Source organism: Aythya ferina (assembly GCF_964211825.1).
Source record: "Aythya ferina genome assembly, chromosome: 7".
NCBI classification, from domain to species: Eukaryota; Metazoa; Chordata; class Aves; order Anseriformes; family Anatidae; genus Aythya; species Aythya ferina.
The window spans coordinates 4,994,424-5,007,861 of record NC_140302.1 but is presented as its reverse complement, the minus strand read 5'-3'; the positions used below and the strand labels follow the sequence as shown (position 1 = coordinate 5,007,861).

General features: G+C 52.9%; 1 protein-coding gene across 1 annotated transcript in view; it reads right to left on the bottom strand.

Annotated features, from left to right (window-relative positions):
• COL13A1 (collagen type XIII alpha 1 chain) overlaps positions 1–3,158 on the bottom strand; it is a 93,293-nt gene extending 90,135 nt beyond the window's left edge. Inside the window, exons 1-2 of the mRNA XM_084525064.1 lie at positions 3,090–3,158; positions 1,491–1,805 (exon numbers count right to left, since the gene is read on the bottom strand). Of these exons, the coding sequence (XP_084381190.1) occupies positions 1,491–1,805; positions 3,090–3,143 (369 nt within the window). The 5' untranslated portion in view covers positions 3,144–3,158. The remainder of the gene's footprint in view (positions 1–1,490; positions 1,806–3,089) is intronic.
• Between the last annotated feature and the right edge of the window lie 10,280 nt (positions 3,159–13,438).

Here is a 13,438-nt window from a genome sequence, read left to right as displayed (position 1 = left end):
CCAGACGCCCATCCAACTCAGCCTTGCTTCAGACCTACCAAAAAGGAGGGTGGCAGGGGGTTTGTCCTCTCCTAAGTAAAAACCCAATGTGCCAGCCCATCATCTGCCCTCCAGCAGCCCTCGCCCCGCACCTTGAGCTGCTTGGCCCATGCCACTGCCCCTGGAGGGGCTGGTTTGGGAGCTGGGTAAAAGCGTGCAGCAAGGCTGGGGAGGAGATCCTGTTGTGGGGGGCACAGGTGCCTTTCCCCGAGCTATTTTTGAAGCTTGTGAAGCTGAGGTGGCCCCCGGGGGCTGAAGAAGGGCTGCTCAGAAAGCAGGGGTGCTGCCGGGCACGTGGGCAGCGCGACAGCCCCGTTTCCTCGCTAAGCCGGGCTATAAAAAGGCAGAAAGGCGCCGCGGGCAGCGGAGCCAGCAGGACGCACGGCCCATCCGGCCCCCGGGAGGGGTCCTGCGGCACGTCTCAAATCACCCGGCGGATAAACCCTGACTTCCCGGGAGGCTCGTGCCAGCAGCAAGGAGGGGGATGCTGCACGTCACCCCGTGTGATACGCAACCGTGTGGCACCGGTCTGGCTGCTCGTGACACTTGTCCTGCCTCCCCTCAAAGCTTTCCTCTCGGGGGTACGGCCCTTGCAGTCCCTGACCCACCAAAACCACCTCAAAGCCCCTGTGAGGTGAGGGATCCTGCTGGGTGCCCATCCCATCTGGGGCAGAGGCACCTGGGCAGCCCCCAGCAGCATCAGCACAGTGAAGAGAAAGGCATCAGCAGTGAAAGTTGGTGCTTTTTGGCCCTCTTTATCGAGCAGCTTGAACTTGGACTTCTTCAGCGGCATCTCTACCCCGTCCTCAGCCTTGGAGGAAGACCCCACTGGCTGTGGTGGGGTTTGGATGGGACCCAAGTGGGTGTAGCACAGCCATATGCTTTGCGGCGATGCCGCAGCAGCACCAGAAGCGATCCTGGCAGCACCAACACATCTTATTTGTGAGCCAGGAGCAAAAGGCTCAGGGCTGGCACAGCAGGGAAGCCAGCCCAGCACAGCACTGGCACGTTTGCAGCTACCTGCTTCAGCACAGCCGGGGCTTTCCTCCCGTGGTCATGCTGGTTGTGGTGTGCCCTGCCTGTCCCTCTCCCAGGGCTCAAACCTGCACCGAATTCTCACGTTCAGCCTCTAGCCTCAGCCCTTCCAGCAGGCAATGCCACCAAAAACCAACCGGAGAGGGCTGGAGGCTCTTCTCTTCCTGCAGGGAGCAGGGATGAGGTTTCCCCTTTGCAAAGTGCCAGCGTGGGCTGGGGCAGAGGGAAGCAAACGCCGGGCAGGTTTGAGAGGTGGGAGGGACCTGAAGGCACGGGAAATTCAACCTAGCAGCATCGCTTGTGCCGAAACACCTTTTTAAGGGGGGGAGAAACACACAACGCGACTGCACGAGCACGCACGCGCCTTAAAACCTACAGTACCCCAAACTGCACAGGCAAAATGAAAGGACACCGACCTCATCAAGCAGTTGGTCAACTCTTCCCAAAATAGCCGTCTCCATTTGGTCTGCTGAGAGCCAGGCAGGGAGCTGCGTGGGTCTGTCCGCTTCCAAGTGGGACACCCGGGACTGCAGATCAGAGGTCCGAAAGTAAAGCAGGAGGCTGAGCACCAGAGAGAGCAGGGAGACGCCGGGCAGCCCCGAGCCCAGCAGGAGAGGCAGGCGGCAGCATCTCTCCCCGTCGCCGGTCCTGGGGGGAGCCACGCACCCCCTGTCAAAAGCTGCTTCGCCCACGCCTTTCCAGCTCTTCTCCTCCAACATTCCCTCCCTGTCCTGAGAAACAATAAATAAATAAATAGAATAAATAAAGCCTCACTCCTCCTCCGAGAAGCACAATCCAGAAGGCATAGGAAAAAAAAAAAGACTGTCCAAGAGGATCCCAGTGCCAGCAAATGACAAATAACAGCAATTATGACAAAAGTGGATGGGGGTGTCTAGAAAAAAAAAAAGAACTATAAAAAACAACAAAACCAAAACACACACGCGTGCCAAAAAAAAAATAAAAAGGTGCAGAAAAAACGGATCCAACTGCAGCAAAGATTAGGAGAGGAAAAAAAAAAAAAAAAAGTGATCGGATTTTTTTTTTTTTTCTGTCTTTCAGTCTTTTAGGTCGCTGATGGTTTTTTTTGCTTCTTTCTATGCTGCCAGTTTCAGTTCCTTCGCAGACCGGCCAGGAGCTCGCACATGAAAGTCCCCATTAGAGAGAGGTAATTCTCAGCTGCTCGGTGGACGCTGTGCTCTGGCTGCTCGTGGCTCCTCTGTAACATGACACACTCCCTCCAAACGACGGGCTAGGATGAGCGAGCCGCGCGGCTTCCCAAAGTAACCTCCTCTGCTCGCCCTCTCTCTCCACCTCTCCCTCGCCGCATGATTTATTTATTTATGCAAAGCGCCGGGGTGGGATCGGGCGATGGGACGCCCCTGTCCCGCTCGGTCCCCAAAGCTCCTCTCCGCTGCCAGCCCTTCCCTTTGAAGTGGCTCTCAACGAGGTTATTTATAGCGGCAGGAAAGAGATTGTAAAGCAGAGGCTGGGCTCGCACCAGCCCGCGTCTTTCTTTCCTCCCCGCAGCCAGAGCACAAACGGGACAGCACGAGTGGGCAGAGCCCCGGGCAGCACCCAGGCGAGGGGCTGTGGGGTATTTGGACCCCAGCATTAGGGAAGAACAGCTGGGCAGGGTGAGAACTAGAAGGAGACAGCCAAAAACCAAAGCCAAGAGCCAAGGACTGGGCAAAAAACAAGCAAAGGGCAGAGGGGAGCAATGCCCCAGGCGGGCGAGCCCCGGTATGAGGGGGGGACATTGTTGGTTGGGTTTGATTTGGGCGTGCAACATGCTGAGCCCGGGGGGACCGAGGGCGTTCAGAGGAATTAATCTGCTGAGGCCCTCTAGTGAAGCAGAGCTTCCCGTCATCTCCCCCACGTCCCACCAGACACGAGGCACCAGGCAGACTCCCCCGTGGCAGGGAGCAGCCTCCCCGAAACGTGCTGTAGGGCAGCCCCAAGCCACGCGACCAGGAAACAAAGCCCCTTTCTGTTCTTCCAAAGTACCAGAGGCTCACCTCCCCCAGTTTTTCCGAGCATAACGTACGATATTTTATCCTCCAGAGTGACATGTGGGCTCTGCTGAGCCCCTGCCCGTCCGTCCGTCTGTCCTTTGATCCGCATCTCGTGCGCACACGGCGGCAGAGCAGCGCGGGGCCCACTGCTGTGCACGCTTGCTAAAAGCAAGGGCAGCAAACTGGTCTCTTAAAATCTGGCTCCCTTGTGGCTCCTTCGCTGTCATTTACGCATTTTAAATGAAGATTTTGCGTGCAGTCTGTGCTGGAAATTATTGGCAAAGAAAACTCATATTCATCTCTCGCCCGCTCTCCGTTTCAGAGGGCTGGAAGAAACAGACCTTCTGGGAGCAGGTTAAAGCAAGCAAGAGCTGTTTCTTCTCCACCAGACAAACCCTCCGAGGGGCCAGTAGCACACAGCCCCAATTCTTTGAACCGCCTCATTCCTTCTGCAGCCACTCGCTTCCCGAAATGGGGGCTTAGTGTCTGAGAGGCAGGAAATCCTTTCTTTCTTTCTTTCTTTCTTTTTCACAGGTTTCTTGTCATCTCACTGCTCAAATTCACTTTGCTGCTCCGGTGCGCGTGGAGAACACCCCTCTGACGACTGCAGCTTTTCAACAGTTTCTCATATGAGCAGGGCAGGGCCATGCAACCCGCAGAGCCTCTGTTTATTCTGGAGGTGCAGCTCCCCTATCTGCCACCCCCTGCTCACTCTCTCCCACATTTGCAGCCTACTTCTCTGCAAAGGAAAAGAATTCATCAAGGCCATGCCTCTCCAGCTTGGTGCTGCACCAGCAAGAAACTTGAATGTGGAGCTACCTAAGATGCCATCTGCCAGCATAGCAGCAATTTCACCAAACCTGACAGTGGGAAGCGAGGGGAAGAGCTGAGAAGCTGATAAAACACGCTGATGGACGTGGGGAAATAAATGGGATGCTGGGCACCCTAGAGAGCACTGAAGTACACAACTTAAGGGCTGAGCTACTGGTGACAGCAGCAGCCCGGGTTATACGTAGCTTCACCGAAGGCTGTTTCATTTATACCAGTCCAAGCACTAAAAACCCAGCAAAACGCACCCTCTAAGCTGAAAACGGAAATCTGCCGGGTGTCTACGTCTCATTTCCCCGAGCCAGCTGGGGAGAGCTCTCTGCTCTTTCACTCTGAGTTGCAGTAGAGGTCCTGCTGTCCAGACACGAGCATCGCCTGAATGACTCTGTAAGTGCCTTTTCCTGCCTCCCCGCCAGCTCCCCTCCAGCTGATCAGTTCACTTACAGGGTATGTCAGAGCCGCTGCAGGCTGGGGAGCTGCACTCGGCCGGGTTTCACGGAGAAGCCTTGGCTGCAGATGTGCAGGAGGGTAATTTTTCTATCCACGAGGCATGGAGGAGCCCTGTCATCCCATGCCAACACAAATGGACTAATTTAGCCACGAGCCTGAGCCAAACGCGCACGTCGAGTGTGCAGCACTGCTCGCTGAACGAGCGGCCTCCAGGGACCGGCCCCAGCACACGGAGTCCTGGGGCTGAACACAGCCCAGCCTCCAGCTCCTCCCGCAGCCTCAGGGGTGGTGGGTGCCAGCCTGACACCAGCCCTTCTGCAGCTTTGTGATGCCTGGCATGGGTCAAATAGAAGCAGATGCTCCAAACAGAGCAATTTCACTGACCAGTGACTCTCTCACAGCAGGCCGGACCGCCGAGCTTGAGGCTATATCCCTCTCTCCTCCGGGAGGCTGATGCAGTAACTGCACAGTTCCACCGCTTTCAGCAGGTCCTCTGGGGATGGTTACAGACCCCGGCACAAACATGCACTGAAATCTGGAGCAAATTTAAATATAGACCTCTCAAGACAGACAACTGAACGCATCCGTGCAACAAAAAGTGTTTTATATCTAGCATGTGGCATTGGGTAGCCAACACACTGGGTGTAGTTACGTACAGGGATGAGAGCCTCCAGGTTTCTCCGTCTGGCACTGGCACTTTGTCCATCCTGTGCCCCAGAGAGTTTGCCCAGTGCTGCTCTGCAGCAGGGACGCAGCGTGTGGGAATCCTCACAGCGCACAGCAGGGTACCAAGAGGTCTCACTGCAAAACTGCAAGAACCCTCTGACTCCTGGAAATATCGCCACAGGCCAGAAACAGGAGAGCCAGGCACAAGTGAGGTCGGGCTCACACTTCAGTGCATGTTGTTCAAGCCAGCAAGTTACCTACAGTGAGTCTTCATTTGGACTGGGAAAAGGTGGGCAATATCAGCAGACCTTCCTTGCTTTCCTTCACTTTAAGCAGAGCTTTTAATTAAAAAAATAATAATAATAATTAAAAAAAATAAACATGCCCTTCCTGTCACTAACTGGAAGTTGAGGCCAACTGAACGGAGATGGCCATGCACTCAGTCCCATCAGTAATCTCCGAAACAGCCTGTAGAGTTTCCCCTTTTCAGGCCATTTACTAGGGAGAAAACAAACGCAACCCCACTTCTCTTTTTCTATTCTATTTTTTTCCCCTCTCAGGAAATGTGGGGATCTTGATGTGCTTGAACGAGCCATTAACTAGCAGCCGACATCTCCAGCTATTGTAAATATATTAACTCAAGGCCTTTCGCTGCGTTTATTAGACTCAAGAACAACATCTGGAAACAGATGTTTTCTGAGAGCAAAGGAGGGGAGGGAGGAGGAGAAAAAAACAAGGGGGAAGAAAAGACTCTTGCAAGTGGAAGTACATGGGTCTGCAGACCATCCCTTCACACAAGGCTGTTCAGAAGTACTGCGAGGGGCTGCGGCCAGTGCAGTCGTGTCCCCTCCGTAGACAAGGTTTGCGAGAGCAGGACGTTTCTGGGGTTCATGTTTTCAGGGAAACAGTGATGGGGGAGTAGAAAAGCTTGTGACTGCTCTCAGGGCTCTAGCAAAGAGCAGTCATAGTGCTCACAAAAACATCCCCTTCCCTGTCAGCCTCTGGCACAGGGACCCACCAGTGTCCCACCTGCCACGAGCAGCCCTTGCTCAAAGGGCAGGCGGTGTGGAAACCTCCCACCCTGGGGCTGGGAAGGACCAAGGGGCCCTGCTCTGATTTAATGATGTCTTAATGGCACCACGGCTCACATTTAGACAATATTTAGAGAGCTAACACAGTGTTACTAGGGGGAAAAGCATGCAGACGTGTGTACTTAAACCCATAACCCGAGCATTACGGGTGGAACTACACTCTCAACTGGACACGCTTTGCTTAGGTTCCAGAAGTGACTAAGGTACAAGAGAGATCTGAACCCAAAGCTTTCCTGCATTTCTTCTGAGAAGAAATATCCCTGTATCCCTGAATATTCCCATACCCATATGCTTACATACACACACACACACGCATTTTTTACAGTCACCACTTTCTCTTCTGTTACCCCAGGCTCACCTCCAGCATGCCCAGCCCCATCGCTCCTCTAATATGCAGCTACTAATATTTGGCTGGTGAAGTCAGGAAACTTGAGCATTACCTACTTAACTGGGCAGTTGTTTATAGGATGCATCTAGTCGTCTACGGAGCAGAACAATTCCCGCCTGAGGAGCTGCTCTAACCCATTGTGGAGTTATAGAATAAAGACACATTCGATCCTTTGGGAAAAGGGTTAGGAAAATACATGGAAAAAATGTACTGTCCGCGCATAGTAATATCATGGCTGTTTTCAATCACTTGGTCCCTACAAGACAAAAGGGACCACCGCACAATATAAACTCCTAGCCCTGCCAAGCAGCAAAGGCAGAAAGAAAGAAGCGAAGCTTGCAGTAGCCGGTCGGGGCTTCACATTTTCATACCCCTAAAACGCCTGAGCTCCGTTTTGCCTCCCTCCTGTCCAAGCCAAACCGGCTTCGTGCAGGCGCCGCGGTGGGAACCTGCCCCCAGAGCTGAGAGAGCTGCCAAACAACTGAGCAGAGCCGGGCTGGGCCAGGCCAAGTGCTCCTGCAGAGGCTGGGTCAGAGCCTCCAAGGGAAGATGAAGCAAACCCCGGCCTCGCAGTTTGAGACCACCCCTTCTCCCTCACCCCCCACAGAGGGAAAGCCCAGACCGTCCAGGCTTTGCAGGATGAGAGCATCAGGCAGCACCTGGTGGACGCACAGTTCAGCTGCCCACACCCCTTGTGTTTTCAACTAACCTCTCGCCTGCTGTTCAGAAGAGGAGAATGGCCCTGAGCAAGCAGGCTCTGCACCCTTCTCTGTGGAAGGAGGAGTTTTTCCCCCCCAACAGAAGCGTTTCACATCCAAGCTGGGGTGGGGAGATGTTTTGCTTCTTTTCAGCTGTAGTTTTTTTTTTCTTTTTTTCCTCCTCCTGCTCTGGAGCTGATTTTTAATAGGTCGTGCTCAGTGCCGTGGGAGTCTGTAGAGATGGTCATCTCTGCTGGCCTGACTTCTGCCGTTATCTCATTTCTCACAGAGCCTGGGTGGTAGGACCTTCAGGGCAAGAGAAGTGAAGAAAAATGACGTTGCTGCAAATAAGACAAGGAAAAGCCTCCACTGCTGCAGCAGCGTTCCCCAAATCTTTCTAGCTTACAGATGCACACAGCAGCCAGTGGAAGATGGGAATTGCTCAGAGCTGAAAGATACCTGCCTCAGAAAACCGTTCCCCTGTGCAACTCCCCTCGGCAACCTTCCTGAGGGGAAAACCCACCTTTATAAAAGCTGAGCTCGGGCTCAGTTAGTTGCCCACGCACCGAGGCCCTTGCCTTGGCACACGTGGGGCTGGTAAGTCAGAGCACCGAGCTGCATTTGGGTTTCCCATTAAATCACTTTGCAAGAGGCTACTGCTGAAAGCCCGCAGCCTTGCTGCCCAGCCAGGCTCTTGCATCCACCCCAAATCCGCACTCCTCCCACCCCTTCTCCTCAACAGGGGTCCTGTTCAGCCTCTGCTACTGTCTTCCACAGAGGCATTTCTAAGGGATCCCCAGCTCCTCACCTTCGGCAGCTGCGGTCCAGGCTCGTGCCCAGGCTGCCAGCAACCCAGGACATACGCAGGGTGAGCACACCACGGGGTGAACAGGAAACCCCAAAAGCCTGGGGCCAAGCAGGCCTGCCCAGGGGAGCCCAGACACCGCGTGCGTACCCAGAGGCAGGCAGAGCCACGGCTCGGTCTAGGAAACCAAACCCTACAGTGCCGGGGCAGGCGCATGTCCCTGTGCAAGCAGCCGGGGAACCCACAGCAGCTTTGTACGGCCTTTGAAGCTAATGAATCGATGCTGGGAGGGTTGGGAAACCCAGACGAAGTGTCAACTGCTCTGAGGGAAGCAAAAATAATGAAGCAAGGCTCCCCCAGAAGACAGATTGCTTCAGAGCCCAGGAGCAAAGCGGAGTGGCTACAGCTAGCTCAGGAAATTGGAAACAACTTTTGGTTAAAACTTCCTTTTGCTCTAACACTCGGCCTTTTATCAAAGCTCATTCAGACTCTGACAGCAGCATGCAAAGAGGCTCTGCTCCATCGTAATGCAAAAGACAGGCCCAGCAGCCAGGAGGTTAGCAGCTAATGGAGCCGAGTCAGGTTTGATTTCCCTGCAAATTGCTCGCAGAGGAAAGTCAGGAGATGAGGAGCACTGCTAATGTCCTTCTGTGACACCGTGCCTCCTGCTGCTCAGGGTGAAGCCCTTGCTTGTGCCCTCTGCCTTCACCCCGCAGTTTGTCCCAGTGCTCCAGCAGGAGGGAGAGCAAAGCAAAAGCAAAAAAAGGGGGGGGGGACGGGACATGAACTCCTGAGCCACGAGCAGACAGTGCCTGAGAGCAGCACAGCTCCTCACATCAGGGGTTTTCCTTCCCACTGATGTTGCTTTCCTAGCGCCTGATGTAAATCCTCATGCCAGGGGGGTTAACCTGCCTTAAATGTGCCTCTCGCAGCAGATCTTCAGCCATCTGAGGAGTTTCTTCCAGTTCTATTTTATTATTTTTTTTTTTAAGGTGCCACCAGGGGGTTGTCTCCTTTTAGCAGCATGGCAAGGGGAGCGTGGAAAGCTGGTTTTCCACCCCAAAGGAGCTCTGGCACAGCTGGTTCACGTGTCAGAGGCATGAAGGCTGTGCTCTTCCTTCAGGACACTGCGTCCTCATCATGCTGGGGCACATCCAAAGCAGAGCACCAAGAAAACAACACGTTTTAAGAGAAAGGGCCCAATTCGTCTCCCTTGGGACTTGTAACAGTCAATGGAAAAAACAAAAAACTTTTAGGCTTCCCTGGGCTTTGTCCCATATGTCCCAACCCAGCTTGACGTCAGTGTAGTTGCTCCTGCTTTGTGCTGGATCCGAAAAATGGAATCCATTGCGACAGGTCCTGATGAGACAAGGCGAGAGCTGGGTGCTCCAGCCCCAAAAACTCAGCGTACAGAGGGAGGAGCTGAGCCCCCCCCCATTTTACCACAGGCATCTGAAACTGCCTCACGATGCTTTTTAATGTTCTCCCTCTTTCTCCTCAATAAATCAGCCCTATCTTCTTTGTATGCATAAAAGTAAAAATAAGTGGAAGCTGTGCTCGAGCACTGCTACCTCCTTCAAATCTGAGAGGCCTGGAGCAGATTACAAGCAGCAGGGAATAAACCATAAATGCTTAATAGATCGATATTAAGAAGTAGTAAACACACCCTTGCCATTCCCCCTGAAGGATATGAGCCTGTAAAGGCGGTTCACATTCTTCAGGCTCAAAATATTTATGCGTTTGGGGTTTTTACCAACGTTACCAATGCAGAGAGTAAGAATTTTAAAGGGGTCGAGATGGAAGAGCCCCCCTTAGGGGTGCTGCTGCCCACCACCCACCTTGCAGAAGCCCATCCCGCCCGCAGCAGGCAGCATCCTGCACAGGTAGCAGGCAGCACCGCAGACACCGTGAGGGATCTGGGCAAAGCCACCGTCATCTGCAGAGGTTTGGTGTGCTGGGGGGTTTGCTGGGTGTCAGCAGGAGCTGCCTCCTGCCGTGCCCCAGCAGCAGGGAAAGGTGCGGGGCCACGCACGCAACTGTCCCTGCATACTTGGAGCGCGGGAGTTAGCGCGGAGGCTGAAATATCACGCCCATCAGTAGGGCCCTGTGAAGAGAAAATAGCAGAGGATCTGGTGGCAGCTTCCTTTCAAGACGTACAGGAATAGCAGCACACATCTCTGCCGGATCAGATGGACTGAATTCCTCTACCCAAATCCTTCAGCTTTGAATTCTGCTGCAAACCATTTTTCCCCCCCTCCTTGGCTTGTTTGTTGTTTCAGGACCGCTAAATTACCGAGAATGGTTTACATTATATAACCACCCTGCCCTTATTGCATTTTGGGGAGGAGACTCTGACAAGCAGCCAGATCTAATTTGTACTTTAAATTGGCTTCTGGGCCAGACAGTCATGCCTTCCAGATGGAAAATCCAGTTGCACTCACCAGCAAACATCCCGGTGCGTTTGGCTCCCGAAGCAGCTTTGTTTGTATCGCCCCAAAGCCTGCTCTGTGGCATGCTTTACTTTTACACAGCTGAAGAGAGGCTGCTGGTCACCGCAGTTCCTGGTGAGGCAGCATCGCTTTCCACCACCTGTACCAGTTCAGCTGTCAGCCCTGCCTTGCTGTCCTGTTGTTTTTCCTAGAACCCTACTCAACAGCTGCAGGAGCTTTACAACTGCCAGATTCGGGATTTGTCTCCCTGGGAAAGTCCTTTCAGGTTGCCTCGTCCAAGGGTGACTCTGCTACACTCGCTCAACCTGTTTAATGCTACCCCGAATCAAAAATAATTTTAAGAAAGCAAACGCCACATTTCTTTTCGTGCCTGTGACAATTTGGAAGGCGCAAGATCCTCTCTTCTCCTGCCAGGGCAGAATCAAGGGTACGTTCAGCCCTGGTTTAGGTTACAGCCGGGGTCTGGCCAGCAGCACGTTACACACGGGACTCTCTAACATTGCTCACATCAACAGGGACTTAAAATGCTCTAGCTGATGGTGACAAACCTGTGCTGTCATTTGCTTTGCAGGGGGCAAGCGAGGCAAGGTGGGCACTGCCTTGAAACACCCCCAAACAGGGCCGGGAGCAGTCTGTGAGGGGCCCTGTTCAACACGTACAGCTTGGGGAACAGCAGCCCAGGGTGAGCCACAAAACTGCATCTCACAGGCACGTGCACCACCTGGGGCTGGCTATTTGCTTGTATTCACCTACAGGAGAAAACTTGATTCTTTCAAAAACTCTTTCTTGCAGGGGCAAAATTCTGCCACACTCATTTTTTCTGGTGGCATTAGGCAAGGCCATTCATTCTTTGTGTCTTCATCCCTCTCCTTCTCTGCGAAATGAGACAAATGATCCTACTCTGTACATTGATCTAAAATAAACTGCTGACCAGGGTCGTCATTTGAGAAAAAAAAAAAAAAAAAAAAGGGGGTGGACAGATAAGCCAAAGCACTTTGAGACAGAGTTATCAAAGCCTTACCTTGTGTGCAAATACTGAATCTAACGCTGCCCACAACTGCATTGTTCTCCTGGTCCAGAAAGACTCTTGTCACCAGGGCACTAACTCTGCTGATGAGCCTCACACCTTTAGAAGACACGTGGCACGTATCGTCTGCCAATGAGCGATGCCATGGGAGAGCTAGGAAGCCCTTCGGGGCAGTTCTGAGCAAAGTTCCTGTGTTCTCAGGGACTCTTTCTGCCTACCTCTTTCTTGGAACAGGTTAAGAGCAAGCTTTCTTGGGATCATCATCCATGGACAGCCAGAGCTTGCAAGGAAGGTCAGAAGATGGCCAGCCATGCTGTAGACGGGCTCAATGAGCAAAATCTCTCCTGAAAGTCTTACAAAAGAAGCACCCAGCCCTAAAAGCCAATGCTGCAGCTGAAAGCATTTGGGTGGCCTCTGCCCCGATGGGCAACGAGCACTGCATTGCACAAGAGCAGGACCACAGTGGCTGGCAGGGACAGAGAGGCTCAGACAGGCACGCTCCTTGTGCAGGAGAGCCGAGGTGTTGAGCAACAGCCGGCAGAGACAGGCAGATCCGCAGCCAGGTCTCTGCTACGTAGTCTGACAGTACCCACACATCTCCTGGGTCTCCTCCATCGCCTCTTGTAGGGACGCACATTTAGCACAGTAGTATAAACCACCATCGAATCTGAGTGGTTGCACTTTATAGCCACTTCAGCTCAGGCCCAAACAATTGCAGAGTCCACCGTAGCAAAGACCAGGCCCGTATATTATTTTAAAGCAGTAGTTTGTTTTGGTTTCGCTCCCTTGCCTGCACCTCTCTGAAATTGCCCTCTGTTTGTTTGGGATATCTGCAGGCATGCAATGTTTTCCCAGCCAACTTTGCAAAGGATGTTGCCGTCCTAACAGGCTCTGCCTTGGACTCCTGTGCTGCTGTGGCCAAGTCCTTGGACTCCTCTGCAGAGTAAATCAAATGACTTCTGCAAAAGCAGATGTGAAAAAAATAACATATGCAAAATGACTGGCACGTAAAACTATGAGCAGTAACTGCAGGTGTGCAGGAGAGCTCCAGGGCTGATGCTTATTGCTCCAGCAGACAAAAATGTCTCAAGGACCCGGGGCCTACACTGCATAATCCAAGTGAAACTCCTGCAATTCGTCCTGCTTTGTGGAAACTGGCGCTTCAGAAAGTAGGGAAACTGCAGCCCAGAGACCCCCAAACCAGTCCCAAGCACTCCCAGCCCCTGCCCCCAGTTGATGCTCCCCTGAAGCAGGATTGAGAGGCCCAGCAGCAGGGACTAGCTAGAAGTGGTTTCTTCAAAGATGGAAAACAAGTTTCCTGAGGGAAAAAAAGAATCAGGCTTCTTTCACTTTGAAGGCTTGTTTGTTTGGCGCCTTTAGAAAAGAGAAAGAAAACAGTGGTGTTTTTGATAAAAAATAAAAAATAAAAACATCCCCCAAATGAAGAAACAAATCGTGAAAAAATGAAATAAGACAGTTACGCCTTCTGACAAAAAATGTTGGCCAGCCACAGTACCGTGCTAAGTCAGATGTGGCGCAGCACAGCTCAGCAGCAAACAAGGGCGCTCACAGACCACCACTGGCAGCAGCTGCTGAAAAATCCTGCCCTGGCTTGGAGCTCACACCCCCTTCTCCCACCCTGCTGTTTATATTAATTGTCTGCTACTTGTACAATCTCAGCAGCACACATAGTTACCTACCTGTTAACGCTGCACTATCATCTGCCACACACCAGCGTCACCGAGTCTCTTCTTGCGCTGCCTCTGCACAGATAGCACCGGGTTTGCAGAAGAATCCTGACCTCTAGGAGAGGCCCGAGGAGAGCCAGCAGGAAGGCACGCAGCCATCCTGGTGCCACCATTCCTGCTGCAGAGCTCTACAGCTGCCTGTGCAGCATTGCAGGAAGCCAACTTTGCACAACCCTGCATGCTCAGCCACACACCCGCCTT